The sequence below is a fragment of the Salmo trutta genome, chromosome 19 (assembly GCF_901001165.1).
Source record: "Salmo trutta chromosome 19, fSalTru1.1, whole genome shotgun sequence".
Lineage (NCBI taxonomy): Eukaryota > Metazoa > Chordata > Actinopteri > Salmoniformes > Salmonidae > Salmo > Salmo trutta.
Genome location: NC_042975.1, coordinates 29,345,875 through 29,368,602, shown reverse-complemented (window position 1 = coordinate 29,368,602; position 22,728 = coordinate 29,345,875). Strand labels below are relative to the sequence as shown.

The window sequence follows — 22,728 nt, the reverse complement described above, 5'->3', positions numbered from 1 at the left end:
GTAGTCATTTGCCCCTCCGTGATTTGATGTGCTGTCACTCTCATGACATTCAAACTTATCTGATGGGGTTCTAATAAATCAGTTGCAGAGGGGTAATTATGAACGTAGTAGGTTAATTGACAAACCAGGCAGACAGGATTTGTACAGAATTTGGGGGGACCCTGAATGGCATCCTTATTACTGGAGACGTGTCCCTGACTGGAAGGGCTGTCAGAGGGAGACAATGAGACTATTAAACAGGCAGGCTACAGTCTCCACATACACACCACAGGCTGTCATGGCAACTAGCGGCCCCCTTCAACTCTAAATTGGAGGTAGAGATGAACCCTCTCTGGATGGATATTGGAGGGGAGAGAGAAGTTAGATGTTCGAGTGACTCGTAAGAGAGCCGGGCAGGCAGATATCCGGGTCCTAAACTTCTCCGTTAGAATGATCAATTAAGGAAACAGGGCAGACAGTGGAAGGCTGGGAGCTCAGAGCACTCCGGGGCTTCCCAATCCTCATGAAAAGTATCTAGGATGGCAAAAGCCAAGTTCTGTTTTGATTTTTTTCTTCCAAGGGCAAGTGGTTTGAGTCTGGAAGTGATGGGGGAGGGGGGGGTGAAAAAATTGATAGTTACATGTCGCAATATTATTTTGGAAGATATTATATTGAAACTTTGACTCCAAGTAACGATTGGGGGGAAAAAAAAAGATTCTGCTAGGTAGTGTTAGCTAGAGCTAGTCGGCTGTACTGGCGCCAAAACTCTGGTAATGTTCATCCTATAGCTTGTTCTCCATCTTTTTAAATAGCAAGTCAACATGTTTTACACTTTCATTTCTATGACTGATCAAAACAAATTTTCTCATGCTCTCCCTTGTCTCTCTGCAGCAGACATATAGTGAGCAATATGTTTGGAACATCAAATTGCAATGAAATCGCATTATCGAATTGCAATACATATAGAATCGTGATAGTCGCAATACATATCGCATCGGAACTTAAGTATCATGTTATCGTATCGTGAGGTCCCTGGAAATTCCCAGCTCTAATGTCTGGTATGCTGAATTACATCAATTTGGGGGCATTCAAATGGCAGAAGTCTTTGGCATTCAACAGCGTTAATCCCGAGGCTGCGCCGCACAGATAAGGAAGGTAGGTAGCCGTGTGTCACGAGTGCTATCTTCGAATTCCCTGTCATAAATCGCAGGAAAAGCACAGAAAAAAAAAAATGTATGAAATGTATGCATTCACTACTGTAAGTCGCTCTGGATAAGAGCGTCTGCTAAATTACTAAAATGTAAATGTAATAAATCAGCCAAGGCGCAGCGTGCCGGTAGTTCCAAATATTTTATTAGTAAACCCAAACAAAACAAAAAACTGGTTAAACTGAAACAAACGTGATGTTCTGGGGCTGCTCAAACACAGCTGCACAAAAACAAGATCCCACGAAAACACAGGGGAAAACAGGGTGCCTAAGTATGGCTTCCAATCAGAGACAACGAATGACAGCTGCCTCTGATTGGAAACCATACCCGGCCAAAACATAGAACACAAAACAGAATGCACACCCACCTATCACACCCTGACCTAACTAAACAGAGAAAAAACAGCTCTCCTAGGTCAGAGCGTGACAGTACCCCCCCCAAAGGTGCGGACTCCCGGCCGCAAACCTGAGCCTAATGGGGAGGGTCCTGGTGGGCATCTATAATTGGCGGCGGCTCTGGGCGTAGCACCCCCCGCCCACTGATCCCCCCCCCCCCCCACCCCCGCTTCTGTGTGTCCGGAGGAACCAGACCATGGATCATCGCCGGAGGCTCTGGAACGCCAACCGTCGCCGAAGACTCCGGACTGGGGGGGCGTCGCCGGAGGCTGCGGACTGGGGGGGCGTCGCCGGAGGCTGCGGACTGGGGGGGCGTCGCCGGAGGCTGCGGACTGGGGAGCGTCGCCAGAGGCTCCGGGCTGAGGAGCGTTGTTGCAGGCTCCATGCCTTGGATCATCAATACAGGTTCCGTGCCCTGGATCATCACTGGAGGCTCCGTGCCATGGATCATCTCTACAGGTGCCGGGCCATGGATTATCCCTACAGGCTTCGTGCCATGGATTATCCCTACAGGCTCCGGACCATGGATAATCCCTACAGGCTTCTTGCCATGGATTATCTCTACAGGCTCCGGGCCATGGATCGTCACTAGAGGCTTCGTGCCATGAATCATCTCTACAGGCTTCGGACCATCGATTATCACTGGAGGCTTTATTCGTGGAGTTGGAACAGGTCTCACCGGACTGGGGAGACGCACTGAGGACCGAGTGCTCAAAGCAGGCACCGGCCGTACTGGGCTATGGAGGCATACTGGAGGAAGAGTGCGAGGAGCAGGCACAGGACGTACTGGGCTAGGGAGGCGCACTGGAGGGAGAGTGCGAGGAGCAGGCACAGGACGTACTGGGCTAGGGAGGCGCACTGGAGGGAGAGTGCGCGGGGCAGGCACAGGACGTACTTGGCTATGGAGGCGCACTGGAGAACAGGAATGCTGAGCGGGCATACTCCAAGCTGGCTGAGTGCCAACCTTAGCACGACAGCGGTGAGGTGCTTGCACCGGGCTGTGAGTGCACATGGGCGACACCGTGCGCACCACCGCATAACACGGTGCTTGAACAGTCACTCGCTCCCCACGGTAAGCACGGGGAGTTGGCTCAGGTCTTAAACCCGCCTTAGCCAATCTACCCATGTGCCCCCCCAAAACATTTTTTGGCGCTGCCTCTCGGCCTCCTGTTGCTTTCTTAGCCGTTCCTCCCAGTATCGCCGTTCCACCATCACTGCCTCTATCCCCTCCGGCGGGTGGCGATACACTCCCGGGCTTGTCCAAGGTCCTGCCCCATCCAGGATCTCTTCCCAGGTCCAATCCTCTGATCCACACTGCTTGGTCCCGCTCGTCTTCCTGGTGAGCGCACGCTGCATGGCTTTCATTTGGTGGGATCTTCTGTCACGAGTGCTATCTTCGAATTCCCTGTCATAAATCAGCCAAGGCGCAGCGTGCCGGTAGTTCCACATATTTTATTAGTGAACCCGAACAAAACAAGAAACAGGTGAAACTGAAACAAACGTGACATTCTGGGGCTGCTCAAACACAGCTGCACAAAAACACGATCCCACGAAAACACAGGGAAAAACAGGCTGCCTAAGTATGGCTTCCAATCAGAGACAACGAATGACTGCTGCCTCTGATTGGAAACCATACCCGGCCAAAACATAGAACACAAAACATAGAATGCCCACCCACCTATCACACCCTGACCTAACTAAACAGAGAAAACACAGCTCTCCTAGGTCAGAGAGTGACACTGTGGAGACAAAGGGATGTCTTATGTAAAGCATTTATCAGAAGAGGACTGCTCAGCTGAGGTTGCTCCCTCACTGGCACCACGTCGTTTCTATTCCACCCCTCCCTCCTTCCCACCCTCCCCTCAAATTTTCATCACACTATCTTGTGTCGCTCTGCAAGAATTAGAATCCCATTTAAATCGACCATGAATATTCAGTCACAATTTAGTTTTACTTCAAATTGCAAAACCGATATTCCCAATTTCAGTCTATTGACCTCTGAGGGAGTGCTCACAAGTGTGGAGCCGAGAGAATCCTTGTATCATCTTTCAATGAAAGGGGAGGGGAGCATATTGCCCATCAGGCATGGAGCATGGAGGGATTTAGAGGCTTTCACACCGAGGCCAGCATGGACGTTTGCCCCCTAATATGTTCTCTGTCAGTCCATCTAACCCACGTCTCATTTCATGCTACTGCACTGTAAATCACACAGAAAATGAGTTGACTCAAACTGTGTTGTATCTGGTGTCTAGAAATGGGATCATTCTAAATGTGCTGATTTGTTGGGTCCTGATATGTTGTCTGGTCACGTGACTCACTCGAAGGGTTCGCTAGAGTCCTCTTTTGACAGCTCCGGGGGGATGGGGATGCGTTTGTAGTACATCTCCCAGTCAAACGCCCCTCGCATGGCATCGCCCGCCTGCGTCTCGTAGCCAAAGTTGTCGTGGTCGATTACGTCGATCATCGGACACACGATAGACTTCCTGTTGTCGGCGATACGGTCTAAGAGATAGAGCATGAGTGGGGAGAAAGAGAGCCAGACAGAAATCGGTATACGGCCTAAGTCAAACAGTGTTAAAATGTTGCCCCCTTCGGACAAGGTAATAGGCACATTGTACAGATGAGTAATTCATATTCTAGTATATTCATCTACCACAGAATGACCAGAAAGAAACTACATAGCAAATCATTGCGCAGTGTGCTCTAACAGGATGACTCACCCAGCAGCGGGGGCAGCCAGTTGATGTTGGCTTCACAGTGGGAGTCCAGGAAGGTGATGACCTCTCCATTGGCAGCCGCCGCCCCCAGCAGACGGGTCCTGATGAGACCCTCCCTCTTCTTGGTGCGCAGGATCCTCACCTTGGGCAGCCGCACCATGTACTCCTCCAGAGACCCCTTTAGGTGCTCTACAGGGAGAGATACAGGAGAGAGAGGGGGGTTACAACACAGTCAGATGAACATGCATGCAGACACACATATGCACACACTGCATCCCTCTAGTAAGGCCTCCAGGAGCACTGAAGGACAGACCTATCAACACAAAAGAACAGACATGAATTCACGCGTACTCAAACACACACAAAGTCAGAGGAACACACAGTAGGTCTGGCACAATTAAGTGATAATGCCCAAGAAGCCAGTGTTTGGAGGATATATTGGCACGGGTGTTGTTAGGCCCAAGATGAAGTTGAGTTCCAATATATCCTCCAAACACCAGCTTCGAGGGCATTATAACTTTTATACAACGTGTTACCATAAGATATAAAAACAAATTGTTGCACTCTCTATATATAAACTCCCAGTCATTTATTGGGTAAATCACCAACGTTTCACCCTGAAGAAGGCACAGCGATGCCGAAACGTTGGTGATTTACCACATGACTCATTTTTATAGCTTATAAAGTTTATTCGCTGTTAGTAAGCACCTCTACATAAAATAATTATCTCTGGGTGTGCGCCAGCTCAAGTTTTTTAGTCCCAACACAAATCTAGGGTTGCTACCCAAGCCGGCTGGTTGTTCGTTCGATTGGTTCGGTTGCCAGAGACGCGACCCAGTCGTTCAGTCTAGAGGTCGACCGATTAATTAGGGCCGATTTCACGTTTTCATAACAATCGGTAATCGGCATTTTTGGACACCGATCATGGCCGATTACATTGCACTCCACGAGGAGACTGCGTGTGTGGGAGCAAAACTCATGACTATGATTACATTTCCATTATTAGCAGCATTTAGGCTGTCCACTTTGAAGAGCTGAGACAGAATAGCCATATAAGGAATGGAACATATATGACCAGGGCCTGCTACCATTGTAACCTATACAGCTGTCAGATGTGGGCGTTAACAAGCAAGAACTGAGATGGAGAAAGGTCAAGGGAAGCTATTTTCATATAGAGGGAGGGGACTCTATACGTTATGCAAAGACAGAGTCCTATAAAAGGCAGGACTCTGTAATATGAGAATTTATTATTTTTCATGGAAGGGCTCAGCTCTGTTATGTGTGTAATAGGGTCCTTCCATGGAAGGGCTCGGCTTTGCTACTCTGTATTAAAGTCTATATTGAATTCACAAGTTCTCGTAAGAGTGTTATATTTCTGAAGCAATATTCCATGACACGTGGCAGGCTAATGTGAGTGCAGTAAGGAGCCACGGTAAGGTGCTAGCTAGCATTAAATGTATCTTATAAAAAAACGATCAATCTTAACATAATCACTAGTTAACTACACATGGTTGATGATATCACTAGTTTATCTAGCTTGTCCTGTGTTGCATATAATCGATGCGGTGCCTGTTAATTTGTCATTGAATGACAGCCTACTTCGCCAAACGGGTGATTTAACAAGCGCATTCGCGAAAAAAGCACTGTCGTTGCACCAATGTGTACCTAACCATAAACATCAACGCCTTTCTTAAAATCAATACACAAGTATATATTTTTTAAACCTGCATATTTAGTTAATATTGCCTGCTAAAATGAATTTCTTTTAACTAGGGAAATTGTGTCACTTCTCTTGCGTTCTGTGCAAGCAGAGTCAGGGTATATGTAGCAGTTTGGGCCGCCTGGCTCGTTGCGAACTGTGTGAAGACCATTTCTTCCTAACAAAGACAGCCAACTTCGCCAAACGGGGGATGATTTAACAAAAGCGCATTAGCGAAAAAAGCACAATCGTTGCATGAATGTACCTAACCATAAACATCAATGACTTTCTTAAAATCAATACACAGAAGTATATATTTTTAAACCTGCATATTTAGTTAAAAGAAATTAATGTTCGCAGGCAATATTAAACTAGGGAAATTGTGTCACTTCTCTTGCGTTCATTGCACGCAGAGTCAGGGTATATGCAACAGTTTGGGCCGCCTGGCTCGTTACAAACTAATTTGCCAGAATTTTACTTAATTATGACATAACATTGACTTATGGATGCCACCCGTTAGATAAAATACGGAACGGTTCCGTATTTCACTGAAAGAATAAACGTTTTGTTTTCGAAATGATAGTTTCCGGATTTGACCATATTAATGACCTAAGGCTCGTAGTTCTGTGTATTATATTATAATTAAGTCTATGATTTGATAGAGCAGTCTGACTGAGTGATGGTAGGCAGCAGCAGGCTTGTAAGCTTTCAATCAAACAGCACTTTACTGCGTTTGCCAGCAGCTCTTTGCAATGCTTCAAGCATTGCGCTGTTTATGACTTCAAGCCTATCAACTCCCGAGATTAGGCTGGCAATACTAAAGTACCTATTAGAACATCCAATAGTCAAAAGTATATTAAATACAAATGGTATAGAGAAATAGTCCTATAATAAACTACAACCTAAAACTTCTTACTGGGAATATTGAAGACTCATGTTAAAAGGAACCACCAGTTTTCATATGTTCTCATGTTCTGAGGAAGGAACTTAAACGTTAGCTTTTTTACATGGCACATATTGCACTTTTACTTTCTTCTCCAACACTTTGTTTTTGCGTTATTTAAACCAAATTGAACATGTTTCATTATTTATTTGAGGCTAAATTGATTTTATTGATGTATTATATTAAGTTAAAATAAAAGTGTTCATTGTTCATTCAGTATTGTTGTAATTGTCATTATTACAAATATATATTATATATATAATTTGCATAAACTGTTTTCTAGTGACATTTATTTGGATAGGACACTTTTGTTTAGAGGAGCTAGCCAACAACACAGCTAACACAGTCACATCAAACTGAAGCTGGAAAGACAAGCTGGCTGCACTTTGTTTCATTTGACCTGTTTTCTATTGATAGGTCTTTGTATAAATATCCCCCAAAATTATGCTGATTCATGATTTCTACTGGCTGAGAAAATCTCCCTGCCTCATCCTGACACGTTCATTACTATGGAACATCTGGAGATCGAAATTTGAATATTGAAACAAATGTCGGAGACAGACAGCCTAAAAGAAATGTGAGATAATGTGTAGATGCTTTTTATAGTGGAGATCAAGTTTATAATTTGCCTGGCTGGGTTGATGAGACAGTGGATTACGCCGTTAGATTGAAGAGAGTAAATAAGCATTTTAACTTCATAGATTTAAGCGGTGGTAATTTGAGGAATAGACACCGTCTGGAATGCAGTTTTAACCAATTAGCATTCAGGATTAGACCCACCCATTGTATAATTACCATAACTGTCAGTTATGGATAAGACCACCATGAAAGTAACATAACCGTTTAATGGGAAACTCCACTGTTTATACAGTCCTAAAATGTTTTCAATGTGAGCAGTCAAGTTTTCAAGATATTGGACTTTCAAGAAGCAAACTGTCACCGACCACATCATCATGATGATGGAACCCCCTGGCGTAAACGTCCCCACCAGACACAAAATTGGTAGCTAGCTAGACGGAGCCTGCTTAAGATATTTTTCAATAAGTGTATTTTGCAAGTGAGTAGTTTGCATGTGCCATGACGTTAGCTTTACAAGCTTTCAACCACTGATTGGCTACGGCTGTAATTAACCTAGTTTTCTGTGTCTGCCTCGGTCATGTTTCCGAGGGCATTGTTTTTCATGAGCACAATTCATGGCCAGGGCATGGAGAGTAGTTTATGAGGAACGATACCCATGAAGACATGACCACAGAAGACCTTGAAGCACTGCAGTGCGATTGCTTACAAAAGCATGCTTCTATACTTGAATATGAAGAAAAAGTGCACAGGTATAAACGACATGGATGGCTACTTCAACAAACATGTGCACACACTCATCCCTCGAGACCTTATTCTTTTACAGTCAATGCTTAAGACTTTTACAGCACAGAACTCACATAGATTCTTTTGTTGCATTCACCCTTCAGTGAGTATCTTTAGTAAGGCAATTACTGACATATTAGCAATGTTTTAAGCACAAGAGGACATATTTAATTGTGATAAAAGGTATTTAACCATTCCTTTATAGATGTAATGCATAGAGGAGAAAATAGCCTCAAGAAGAACTCTCGCATAGAAGGAAGAAAAACAAGTTATTGGTAGCTGTGTTTTTTCAATACGTTTCTCCCAATCTCAAATCTATCTTCAGAGCAGTAGCTACACCGCCTCAAAAATAAATCAATCCACTCTAATAGGAGTTAATAAATCTTCAGGCCTGACATCAAGTTAGTTGTGACAAGTCAATAATAATAAAAAAAACATTACATGCAGGGACACAGCCTTTATTCACTTCCTCTGACATGTCAAACAGCAAATCTTCCTGAAGAAAATGCTATAAAAAAAACGAAGTTCCCCAATTCCCATCCCATATGCATTTCAATAAAAATGTAAAAATATCAGGCAAGTTAAATCTAGACCTACATTCAGTTGAGAGAAAACATTCTCTATTACAATAACAACCTGGCCATTCTGACTGGATAATATAACATGACTTATATGGACTTGTTGTTCAAGGTCAGTGTGTAACAGAAAGACAATCAAATCAAATGTATTTATAAAGCCCTTTTACAAAGCAGATGTCAAAGTGCTTATACAGAAACCCAGCCTAAAATCCCAAAGAGCAAGCAATGCAGATGTAGAAGTACGGTGGCTAGTAAAAACTAACTAGAAAAGGCAAGAACCTAGGAATAAACCTAGAGAGGAACCAGGCTCTGAGGGGTGGCCAGTCCTCTTATGGCTGTGCCGAGTGGAGACATAATAAACATCTATGTGTGCAACCGAATTAACTCGACACGGATGACATCAAATTCACATTAAGGCCCTCAAATAATGGATTAAGGCGATTGCAGGCAAATTTCCATAAAATCTCCTGCCCCCCACCCCCCTCTTCCAGCCACAGAGGAGAGCCCCATATCCTTTCTTCATTATACTCAAGCAGGCCAGTAATTAAATCAGTCGGATTCTCCCACGTTCCCTCTCCCTCATTTCCCCTCTCTTTCACTATCCTTCTCTCAGCAGTGCCCAGACACATTACTGAGTTATTCCTTCTGACAACTGTGATACTTATAGGGTGAAAGCTGAAGTTGTGTGTTTTACATGAGTACATACCGCATTTCTATCTATACCCTTTATTAGTTATTGGAAAACTGGATGTATGGCAGGTTCATTGCATTTAGAAGTTGTTTTGCTACAAACAATCTTAACTGGGAGGGACCTTGAGTCATTTTATTTGGTAAAGTGTCCATATAATGGTAGTTTATAGATTTTTAAGTTCACAGAGGCTGCTGATATAAAGGGTTTGCCCAGGTCCTGTTGAGTGTGAATAGAACTGTAACCACTCACTGTGCACATAGAACACTCCTCTTTTCATTAAAATGGCCTTACCCTGGGCCTTGTACAATATAAGCACAAAGCACGAGGCCCCTTTAACAGACAACCTTTTATGGGAGGACACAATGGCTGAGCTTAAGAAAGGAGGGAATGAGAGAGACATCCACCACCAAACTCTCCGCAATCAGGTGAACAGCATTTTAACAGTCAGCACTAAAGCCAGATTCATTCAAACACGGTGGTAGCGGCGGCAGTAGAGAAAAATGATAATGCATCACATTAGGCATTTGTGTCGGCCGTCAGGGCTGGAATTGGAAGAAGGGCCCCAGAATCATACCTACTATAAAAGTAATACAACGTAATGAATTGCAGAGGATGGGAAGGCAATGCCGGGGGGACCATTTCCAACACTGCCTGATAAATGGACCAGCCAAACAGAATAATTTCATATTGGGACCCTGTGGATCAAAAAGGAGGCTCTTCCACAAAATTACTGGGTATATAAAAAAAAATATATCACCTGGGCTGCTCCCCCCAGACACTAGGCAACAAGGGCCACGCATTACAAATGGGAGTCTGTCACTGGCCTCCCCTTCCTGGCAGCCACAAATTGGATTCCAAAGATCGGGGGAAAAGCAATGACCCTTTCAAAACTTTTTCTAAAACGGTTGCTGGGCTACTAAAAGTGGCTCACAAAATGTGCTTAAACCTCTCGGTCTGATTTCTCACTGGTCCGGGGCTCGTCTTTTTGGCTGCCCAATGCTCTGGAAGGGTAGACTTGATCCAAAGTGACAGCTGGGCCAGGTTTCTCAATCTGGCGCTCTCTCATTTCTCCACCTCTCTCTTTACCTCTCACTCCAGTTTTCAATCTTTCACTCTCACTTTCTCCAGCTTTCCATCTTTATCCCACCTCCCCCACTATCTTTTTGGCAGAATGTGTTGTGGGTAGTGAGACTGTCTGCTGTCAGCTCTTTAGGGAACCTGCAGTGACCAAATTAAAAACCATCTCCATGGATCGCAGTATCAAATATCTGAATCACCAAAGTCCTCAAGTTCCCATCTGTTACACAACCCCCACGATCAGCCAGTGAAACACCTGGGCGGTGGTAGAACAACACTGCAACAACAACAGATAAAGGTCCGGGAGAAACAAAAACGCCATATGGTGGGCACAGCAACAACGTTTGAAGTCAATACTCAATTACATTTGCATTTGGTTTAGCAACGTACTAGGCTGTTAGAATATTCCAGATTTAGTTCTAGTTTGACATTGGAACAAGGACTGAGGGAAGATGAGGGCAGGTCCCCCCATATGCACCGTCAATAAATCACAGGTTATGAATCAACCATTATGAGATTGATTTTTGACTGAAGCACGCTGACACAAACTTTACTTCATGCTCCCCCAGACATCCTGTGATTAGACAACGAACATTTGCATTGTGGAGTGACTAAGGGAAAAGGTTACGGGGTCAAATTATGAATGGTTAATAAGTGCATAAATTATCCCGAAGACTCATCCGGTTTACTCAAATTGGGAAGGAAATTCATCTGTGGAATGAGCGAGAAGATGATTCATCCGTGGAATGAGCGGCACCCTGCTCGGCAAAAACATTAGACTTTATTAAATGTGGGACAGGGAATATGATTGGGGCTGTGACTTCATCGACATGAATAATTTTACGGTACAGATGAGGCGTTTACTATCAAGCGCCTCAAATATACATTTCTGCTTTAGGGAACATGTCACATTTCCCCAAACAGCTAATTGAATGAACGCAACAACATGAGAGAAGCAAGTCACGCAAGCAGCAGCAATTATGTGGGGCTCAAAAAGGCTAAACATTCACAATGATTAATATTGCTAATGAAGCCTATATGGTTTTAGTGGTGTCTTTCAGCATATCAAAAGTTTGGTAATGTCAAGTCTATAAAAGGACCCCTTGAGTCATGTGCAGCTTTAGCTACAACAGAGTCACACAACCTTGATATGCCAAATGCACTCATGTTGTGAATTTAAACCAACCTACCCTTTTCAAAACAACTTTACAACACAGTGTACACAGAAGCAACATGCATTGTGTGGGGATGACTGTTTTCCTTATGTAACAAATAGCAAGAAGGTCAAGTGCCAAAATCAGTAAACACTCTTACCCAGTAACTTAGAAGTTACCAACTTCATGACCATTGTGGCGGATGAATCAGAATTAGTTGGGTAACATAGATAATTAAGATGTTTTATTAGCATAATATGTTTATGTGAGATACTTGTCATTAGAAAGTATCCCTTTGGACTCTGGTGTCTTTTAGTTGCACTTTTCCCTTTGCTGGGGCTCAGTCACTTGGGGCCCAGAGAGGGGAGAGGTCAGGCTTGTCTTTTACATGTCCCTGAAGAGGACAGAATGAAACATTGTCTTCATATGTGAATGTATCTGTTAAACCATGTGAAGGGATGGCGTGATTAATGGGGAACCAATTACTTGTCTCCACAATGTCTGTTCGCAAGTCACTCCCTCCTTTTCCATTGGGGGAAGGTGTATGGCCGTGTCTGGACCATTGTATGTCCTCTTTGATAATGCACTTATCCTGGGGTAGTGTATGACCTAGAACCTCACTCCCCTCAGTGAGCTTGTCCAGGAGTGGAGTCAAGAGGGGGTTTACTTGAGATGGGAGTATCTAGAGTTGTCAATTGATATATGCCATTGGATGAGATGGTGTTTTTACATTTACATTTTAGTCATTTAGCAGACGCTCTTATCCAGAGCGACTTACAGTAGTGAATGCATACATTTCATACATTTTTTTTTCTTCCCCGCACTGGTCCCCCGTGGGAATCGAACACACTACCCTGGCGTTGCAAACACCATGCTCTACCAACTGAGCCACGCGGCTCTACCAACTGTACTATGAAGTACCAGGAACGAGATTAGAACCTCGTCATTAGGGACCAAACTGAACGATAATTTATAGCGAATGTTATCTGGCTAAGGGATACTCCTTTCTAAAGTATAAGGTCCCTTTGCGAACAGTTCCTAAGATCTGTTGTTCGTCATGTACGTTGAGAGGGGTGGATCTTGGGTATAAAAGATCTTTGTACTTTTGTGTAATCACTTTTTCAATGGTTCATTAGAGATAGCGCATCATTGAAGGTCAAGTGCTTTTGCAAAAAGCATCTTAATTATTAAAGATGTAGTTTTAAGTATAACTCTGACTGGTGTGTGAAGTTTGTAACTCTCCTCATTTGGTAATGCAGAAATTAGCCACCACACCATGAAGCATAAACTAACAAAAACAAATGTATTGGTTCCATCCAGTGAGTTACAGTGTGAAGTAACTGAGTGTTTTGATTTTAACTGCTGTGGTCTGGAGACATCTGGGAATGGGAAAGACAGGGACAGTATAGTACATTTGGGGACACATGATCAGTAGCAGAGACAACCTCTAGTCCCACAGCCATGTTCTCCTAATGCACTTTTTTAATTCAATTAGCTTCCAATTACAGTGGAGGCAATATGGCCCAGGGAGGATCTGTCTGAGGTGGTGGATTCATTCCCAGGCGCTTGGCAGCACACCAAAAAGACTGCAGTGGGGCCCGGAATTTATTCCTCCAGCAAAATAATCAAGTGTCCTTCTGAACTTCATCACACTCCCCTCTCCCTGGGCATGCTGCTATGATTTGCTAAGGATTTTTTGTGTGGCCACCATTAAAAGTTATGTCTGTAAGGATGATGGGCTTGGGAGAGTATGAAAGGCTCCCTATTCTGGGATTTGGATGACCCCATGTACTGAGGGAAATACACAGGGAGTAAACAGGTAGTGGGGATATGATAAGAGATTTTACAGATGAGCACTGACTACACACAGGTGTACAATAAATCATAGAAACCAGCCTGATAAGTAGCGTTTCTAACAGGAATGGAGTGACAAATGTTTGCACAGGAACAGTGTGTGTTGAAGGGTAAAAATACCTCACAGAGCTAGTTAGCTCAAAGAACCTGAAGACGTCCTGGCCCCGTTACCTTTCAGTCAGCCACAACTGTTCTCTTATTCACACATTCCCTCCCAAACTCTCACACAGTCTCAAACGACTAACAAGTCTGAGGACGTATGGCGAGTTCCACAATTCTGAACCTCTGAAGCCGCAAAGGAACAAAGTTGTGGCGCTCCGCTCCGAGTTCAAACCAGTTGAGATACTCAAATCCCTGTTTGTTCATTTTCTAAATATTATTTCCAGCTAAGAGAAAAAATGTGTCAATGAAATATTCATGAGCCCAAACTCTGAGCAGAGGAGTGGGAAGATATGTGTTCTAATGCATTTTATCATTAATTTGTTTAGCAGAGATCTGCCTCCCTTCATCCAGGGCGACTTATCCTCCTTAGCACAATAAAAAAGAAAAGATTTTCCATCCACAAACTCATTACGAAGATAGTTTTTTTTTTTTTAAACTGGGGCAATTGAGGCAAAGTACTTTGCTGTAGGGGTAAGACAGCTGCTCCCCATTAAAAAGAGTGAACAGTGAAGCCAACATCCTTCGGGTCACCAGCGGGCTGCTTTAACCATTCGGCTGGTGCCCTGATTGAAGTCTCCCTCTCCCCAGAGCTGCTCCTATTAGCAGAACAGCAGGAAATGGGCCTTCTGCTCTCCAGGGTAGGGCTATTAAAATATATATATATATATTTTTAGGATGACAACAATGACTCCATTAAGCCATCCAACTTCTCAACAGTTATTTTGAGATGGTTGTCCTCCGTAGCTCAGTTGGTAGAGCATGGCGCCAGGATAGTGGGTTCGATTCCCGGGATCACCCATATGTAAAATGTATGCACGCATGTGTAAGCGTCTGCTAAATGGCACATATTATCATTTATACCATTAGATGCTAATGAGCCAGGGCTCCGCAGGGAGCAGCACTAGCTCGCCCCAAAATAATTACTGAAAAAATTACAGCTTAATGAAAACATTCTCACATCATCGACTACAGATGGCCTGCACGAGCGCATGCATAAACACAGCAGCCCAGGCTCCTGAAAGAACTCCTAAAAAATACAAAAGGAGAAGTTATGACAAATGAGTCTCAGACAAAACGAACAGTAATGCCATCTCCAGGGGCTGCTAAAAAGCCTTCCTTCAAATCAAATTTTATTTGTCACATAAGCCGAATACAAGAGGTGTAGACCTTACAGTGAAATGCTTACTTAAAAGCCCTTAACCAACGATGCAGTCAAGAAAATACCCCAAAAATGTAAATTTAAAAAAAAGTAAGTTAAGAGAAACAAATAATTAAAGCGCAGCAATGAATAACAATAGCGGGGCTATATACAGGAGGTACCGGTACAGAGTCAATGTGCGTTGCCATACCAGGCAGTGATGCAACCCGTCAGGACGCTCTCGATGGTGCAGCTGTAAAATCTTTTGACCATCTGAGGACCCATGCCAAATCTTTTCAGTCTCCTGAGGGGGAATAGGTTTTCTCGTGCCCTCTTCACAACTGTCTTGGTGTGCTTGGACCATGATAGTTTGTTGGTGATGTGGACGCCAAGGAACTTGAAGCTCTCAACCTGCTCCACTACAGCCTCGTCGATGAGAATGGGGGTGTGCTCGGTCCTCTTTTTCCTGTAGTCCACAATCATCTCCTTTGTCTTAATCACGTTGAGGAAGAGGTTGTTGTCCTTCCACCACATGGTCAGGTCTCTGACCTCCTCCCTATAGGCTGTCTCATCGTTGTCAGCGATCAGGCCTACCACTGTTGTGTCATCAGCAAACTTAATGATGGTGTTGTGTTTGGCCGTGCAGTCATGAGTGAACAGGGAATACAGGAGGGGAATGAGCACGCACCCCTGAGGGGCCCCCGTGTTGAGGATGTGTTGTTACCTACCCTTACCACCTGGGGTCGGCCCGTCAGGAAGTCCAGGATCCAGTTGCAGAGGGAGCTGTTTAATCCCAGGGTCCTTAGCTTAGTGATGAGCTTTGAGGGCATTATGGTGTTGAACACTGAGCTGTAGTCAATGAATAGCATTCTCACATAGGTGTTCCTTTTGTCCAGGTGGGAAAGGGCAGTGTGGAGTGCAATAGAGATTGCATCATCTGTGGATCTGTTGGTGCGGTATGCAAATTGTAGTGGGTGTAGGGTTTCTGGGATAATGGTGTTGATGTGAGTCATGACCAGCCTTTCAAAGCATTTCATGGTTACAGACATGAGTGCTACGGTTCGGTAGTCATTTAGGCAAGTTACCTTAGTGTTCTTGAGCACAGGGACTATGGTGGTCTGCTTGAAACATGTTGGTATTACAGACTCCTGAGGTTGAAAATGTCAGTGAAGACACCTCCAAGTTGGTCAGCGCATGCTCGGAGTACACGTCCTGCTAATCCGTCTGGCCCTGCGGCCTTGTGAATGTTAGCCTGTTTAAAGGTCTTACTCACATCTGATGCGGAGAGCGTGATCACAGTCACCTGGAACAGTTGATGCTCTCATGCACGTTTCAGTGTTACTTGCCTCGAAGCGAGCATAGCAGTTATTTAGTTTGTCTGGTAGGCTTGTGTCACTGTGCAGCTCTCGGCTGTGCTTCCCTTTGTAGTCTGTAATAGTTTGCAAGCCCTATCACATCCGACGAGCGTCGGAGCCGGTGTAGTACGATTTGATCTTAGTCCTGTATAGATGCTTTGCCTGTTTGATGGTTCATCGGAGGGTATAGCGGGATTTCTTATAAGCTTCCTGGTTGGAGTCCTGTTCCTTGAAAGCCGCAGCTCTACCCTTTAGCTTATTGCGAATTTTGCCTGTAATCCATGGATTCTGGTTGGGGTATGTACGTACAGTCACTGTGGGGACAATGTCCTCAATGCACTTATTGATAAAGCCAGTGACTGATATGCCATTGGAACATATTCCAGTCTGTGCTAGCAAAACAGTCCTATAGTTTAGCATCTGCTTCATCTGACCACTTTTTATAGACCGAGTCACTGGTGCTTCCCACTTGAATTTTCGCTTGTAAGCAGGAATCAGGAGGATAGAGTTATGGTCAGATTTGCCAAATGGAGGGCGAGGGAGAGCTTTGTACGTGTCTCTGTGTGCTGAGTAGAGGTAGAGGTAGTCTAGATTTTATTTTTACCTCTGGTTGCACATTTAACATGTTGATAGAACTTCGGTAAAACTGATTTAAGTTTCCCTGCATTAAAGTCACCGGCCACTAGGAATGCCGCCTCTGGATGAGCGTTTTCCTGTTTGCTTATGGCGGAATACAGCTCATTTAGTGCGGTGTTAGTTCCAACCTCGCTCTGTGGTGGTATATAGACAGCTTCGAAAAAAACAGATGAAAACTCTCTGGGTAAATAGTGAGGTCTGCAGCTTATCATAAGATTCTCCACCTCAGGCGAGCAAAACTTTGAGACTTCCTTAGATATCGTGCACCAACTGTTGTTTACATAAATGCATAGGCCCCCACCCCGTGTCTTACCAGAGGCTGCTGTTCTGTCTTGCCGATAGAGCTGGCGGGTTATGCACTCTATGTTCTTAATGTCGTCGTTCATCCACGACTCGGTGAAGCAAAATATTACCATTTTTAACCTGTTAGGGCTAGGGGGCAGTATTTACACGGCAGGATAAAAAACGTACCCGATTTAATCTGGTTACTACTCCTGCCCAGTAACTAGAATATGCATATAATTATTGGCTTTGGATAGAAAACACCCTAAAGTTTCTAAAACTGTTTGAATGGTGTCTGTGAGTATAACAGAACTCATATGGCAGGCAAAAACCTGAAGATTTCATGCAGGAAGTGGCCTGTCTGACAAGGAGTCGTTCTTCTTGTCTCTGTTTATTGAAGAGTGAGGATCTTAGCTGTAACGTGACACTTCCTACGGCTCCCATAGGCTCTCAGAGCCCGGGAAAAAGCTGAACGATATCAAGGCAGCCCCAGGCTGACACACATTATCGCCTTTGCCAAGTGGCCGATCAGAGGACAAAGGAATTAGGCGCGTGCCCGAGTCGACCCCGTGCTGTATTTTCTTTCGGCTGTTTACCTAATTGCAGATTCCCAGTCGGAATATTATCGCTTTTTTACGAGAAAAATGGCATAAAAATTGATTTTAAACAGCGGTTGACATGCTTCGAAGTACGGTAATGAAATATTTAGAAATCTCTTGTCACGAAATGCGCCGTGCGCGTGACCCTTATTTACCATTGGGATAGTGTCTTGAACGCACGAACAAAACACCGCTGTTGGAACATAACTATGGTTTATTTGGGACCAAACCAACATTTGTTATTGAAGTAGAAGCCCTGGGAGTGCATTCTGACGAAGAACAGGAAAGGTAATCAAACTTTTCTAATAGTAAATCGGAGTTTGGTGAAGGCTAAACTTGCTGGGTGTCTAAATAGCTAGCCCTGTGATGCCGGGCTATCTACTTAGAATATTGCAAAATGTGCTTTCACCGAAAAGCTATTTTAAAATCGGACATATCGAGTGCATAGAGGAGTTCTGTATCTATAATTCTTAAAATAATTGTTATGCTTTTTGTGAACGTTTATCGTGAGTAATTTAGTAAATTGTTAGTAAATTCGCCGGAAGTTTGCGGGGGGTATGCTAGTTCTGAACGTCACATGCTAATGTAAAAAGCTGGTTTTTGATATAAATATGAACTTGATTGAACAAAACATGCATGTATTGTATGTCCTAGGGTTGTCATCTGATGAAGATCAAAGGTTAGTGCTGCATTTAGCTGTCTTCTGGGTTTTTGTTACATTATATGCTAGCTTGAAAAATGGGTGTCTGATTATTTCTGGCTGGGTACTCTGCTGACATAATCTAATGTTTTGCTTTCGTTGTAAAGCCTTTTTGAAATCGGACAGTGTGGTTAGATTAACGAGAGTCTTGTCTTTAAAATGCTGTAAAATAGTCATATGTTTGAGAAATTGAAGTAATAGCATTTCTAAGGTATTTGAAAATCGCGCCACAGGATTCAACTGGCTGTTACGTAGGTGGGACGATTTGGTGCCACCTGCCCTAGAGAGGTTAATGTCCCGTTGGTAGGATATACATGCTTTCAGTTCTTCCCATTTATTTTCTAGCGATTGAACGTTAGCTAGCAGAACAGAGGGCAAGGGCAGATTAGCCACTCGTCACCTGGTCCTCACAAGGCAACCTGATCTTTTGCCTCGGAATCGCCGTTTCCTTCTCCAGCGAATCACGGGGATAGGGGCCTGGTCGGGTGTCAACAGTATATCCCTCGTGTCCGACTCATTGAAGAAAAACTCTTCGTCCAGTTTGAGGTGAGCAATCCCAGTTCTGATGTTTAGAAGCTCTTTTTGGTCATAGGAGACGGTAGCAGCAACATTATGTACAAAACAAGTTACGAACAACGCGAAAAAACAAAATAGCATGATTGGTTGAGGGCCGATAAGACAACTTATTGAGATAAGTGGTTAACTGCTTAATAGACATAACTTTCTGTTAAAGAGCAGCAATGAATACGGCTTTACTCTATCGAGCAAACAGGTATACATGAACGGGCACCACAACCTCCCTTGCAGCCCTTGGGCCAAACAAACACACCAACCTTGTATAAGGTGTGTTAGGGAAAATTAAATTAGAGCCTAATGAAGATCGAGACAATCCCCCCATGCAAGCAGCTAAGCCCGATAATTAGTCAAAGCGCGGAGGCATAAGGCAGGCATCAGACAGACGAATTGGTATTAATAATGCAGGGTTGGCCATCTTCAGGGCATTTCTGCCACACCGTGGAGGCCATGCTGGCCACACATCTCCACAGCGTGTGCACCGCCACTTAGCTCTCCATCACCTCTATCTATAAACTCTTACTATTGTCGTTCTCTCTCCATCTCTCCATCACCTCCCCTTGCAGTCAGTCTTTTTTCAACTCCTCCATTTCGCTCTCACATTCTCTCCATTGGTTTGCGAAGTTTCTCACTCCATCACCAAGTCTCTCTTCCCTTATGTTTCTCACCTTCATTTCCCTGTTCCATCTCTTCCTCCCACTCTCACCCTTTGACAGATTTCACAGGGTGTGATAAAGTTCAAAGTGGCTCCACCCCTGCTGCCAGCTGTCTCTGGCAGAGGGCACACAATCATAAAACCTCCCCTTAATTCACTGTTGCTAAATGATTATTAGAAATGGGAGGTGAGCATGCCAGGGTTTAAGTCATCAGACACAGGATCAGTCGTGTTATGTAGGGGGAGAAAAACAAGTTCACAACAACGCCCAAGCCTTATTTGGGGTTGGTTATGACTGATGGTGATGACAGGTTGTTGACAGAACGGAGATGCCACAGAGCAATATGGAGGCCATCCCAGTGTCATCTTCCCAGATGTGTTAGTGCAGGTCGGACAGTATTTCTACCGACTACCTAAACACACCGTCTGTGGAACAGGGAGATGGGAGGCGGATGCTGCAAGACTAGGCCAGGTCAAAAGGCCGGCCAGGGGGCCGTATGCGGCCCGCGACCTGATTCAATACGGCCCGCGGAATCATGCTAAGATCAAAAAATTTGCGATAAAGTTTTGAAAAACATTTGTTATTCAAATTAAAAGCCCAATGAATTCTTGCCATTGTGTAATGAGCTCACAGATCACTGCACCTGTACATAGCCCATCTATAAATAGCCCAAACAACTACCTCTTCCCCTACTGTATTTATTTAGCTCCTTTGCACCCCATTATTTCTACACTCATCTACTGTCAAATCTACCATTCCAGTGTTTTAATTGCTATATTGTATTTACTTCGCCACCATGGACTATTTATTGCCTTTACCTCCCTTATCTCACCTCATTTGCTCACATTGTATATAGACTTATTTTTCTACTGTATGTTTGTTTTACGCCATGTGTAACTCTGTTGTTATATGTGTTGAACTGCTTTGCTTTATCTTGGCCGGGTCGCAGTTGTAAATGAGAACTTGTTCTCAACTTGCCTACCTGGTTAAATAAAGGTGAAAAAATAAAAAAAAATTAAACTCCCACCGATTGTGGGAAATTTATTTTGAAGGCACGTATAAATAACTGCATGAGGACAGACAGTGACTGACAGGCTGACACACGTCAGTTACAAATAGTAGCTAGCTAGAAATTGCGCAAAAATGAGTTCAAGATTTCAAAGAAAAGGAAAGTAGACAATGAATGTAGGGTGTTCCAGCAAGAGTGGACATCAAAATGTTTCTTTATTGAGGTATTAGGGAAAGCTGTGTGCTTAGTGTGCAAAGAGAGCACCGCTGTCTTGAAAAACTACAACTTGTCCCGACACTTCCAGCCAAAGCATGCAGAGAAATATAGGAATATGTATTCTGAACAGAGGACAAGTGCATCAAAAGAGTTGCTTTCTCCGTTGCAAAAGCAGGAAGGATTTTTCACAAAACTGTATTCAGCAAACGACGGAATGGCGAGAGCTAGCTTTGTACTGTCCCACAAAATTGCTAAACGTAGCAAGCCATTCGCTGAGGCCAAATTCATTGAAGATTGTTTAATTGACTCTGCAGCAATACTTTGCCCCGACAAGAGCTGTTTGAAAATGTTTCCCTGTCAAGATGAACAGTTACACAGCCTGTTTAGGACATTGCAGAGAATATGGAACAACAGCTGAAATACAAGGTAAAGGATTTCACCCATTTCTCCTTGGCCCTGGATGAGAGCAGTGAGCACGTGACACAGTGCAGTTGTTGATATTCTTACGAGGCATAACCCCAGACTTTGGCCTTTTGAAAACTATACAAGATCAAGTAGCTGAGCTGAACCCAGATCAGAAAATTATTTTCCTGCATTGCATTATTCATCAGGAGATGCCTTGTAAATGTGTTCTGAAAATGAGCAATGTTGTGGATACAGTCACTAAAGTGGTCAACTTCATAAGAGCAAAATCTTTAAACCACATGCAGTTTGTCTCACTGTTGGAAGAGAGTCGGGCCATGTAGATCTCCCCTACCACACAAACGTGAGACGGCTGAGTTTGGGGAAGGTGTGTGAGAGCAAATTTGCAAGATGATGTTATAATACTTTTATTGCATCAAATGGTTGTTTTATGCAACAGAATAGAGGGTTCTTATAACTCTATTGTGTCTGTGTGAACTGAAAGTGGGCCTCTGGGAGATAACACTGGCAGGAGATTTACAATGTCTTTTGGGTGATAAAACCTAGAGACCGCATTCCAGAGCATGAGGTAATGTTTCTGTTCTATAAGGTACCAGGGAGAGATGACCCCAGGGCCAGACCTTGGTCTCTACACAAAGAGAACTGTTTTTACAGCAGATACTTATAATTCACAGCAGACAGTATCTTTCATACTAGTCTTAACCTCTCTGGGGCATGTGGGACGAACTCGTCCCACCTACGTAATAGCCACTGAAATCCAGTGGCGCGATTTTTGAATCGTTAGAAATACTATTACTTCAATTTCTCAAACATATGACTATTTTACAGCTATTTAAAGACAAGAATCTCGTTAATCTAACCCCACTGTCCGATTTCAAAAAGGCTTTACAACGAAAGCAAAACATTAGATTATGTCAGCAGAGTGCCCAGCCAGAAAAAATCAGACACCCATTTTTCAAGCTAGCATATCATGTCACATAAACCCAAACCACAGCTAAATGCAGCACTAACCTTTGATGATCTTCATCAGATGACACACCTAGGACATTGTGTTATACAATACATGCATGTCTGTTCAATCAAATTCATATTTATATCAAAAACCAGCTTTTTTACATTAGCATGTGACGTTCAGAAAAAGCATAACCCCCGCAAACTTCCGGGGAATTTAATAACAGTTTGCTAAATTACTCACGATAAACGTTCACAAAAAGCATAACAATTATTTTAAGAATTATAGATACATTACTCCTCTATGCACTCGATATGTCCGATTTTAAAATAGCTTTTCGGATGAAGCACATTTTGCAATAATCTAAGTA

The 22,728-nt window shown here is 43.7% G+C and overlaps 1 protein-coding gene across 5 annotated transcripts in view; it reads right to left on the bottom strand.

Annotated features, from left to right (window-relative positions):
- The window catches only part of LOC115154303 (polypeptide N-acetylgalactosaminyltransferase 10), a 112,005-nt gene that overhangs the window by 28,323 nt on the left and 60,954 nt on the right, over positions 1–22,728 (bottom strand). For all 5 annotated transcript variants that reach the window (XR_003867863.1, XR_003867864.1, XR_003867865.1 and 2 more), the window contains 2 exons: positions 4,303–4,488; positions 3,901–4,084 (listed from right to left, as the gene is read on the bottom strand). Coding sequence is in view for 2 of the 5 variants with exons in the window: in XM_029700382.1 (XP_029556242.1) it covers positions 3,901–4,084; positions 4,303–4,488 (370 nt within the window). In the remaining 3 variants the exon portion in view is untranslated. The remainder of the gene's footprint in view (positions 1–3,900; positions 4,085–4,302; positions 4,489–22,728) is intronic.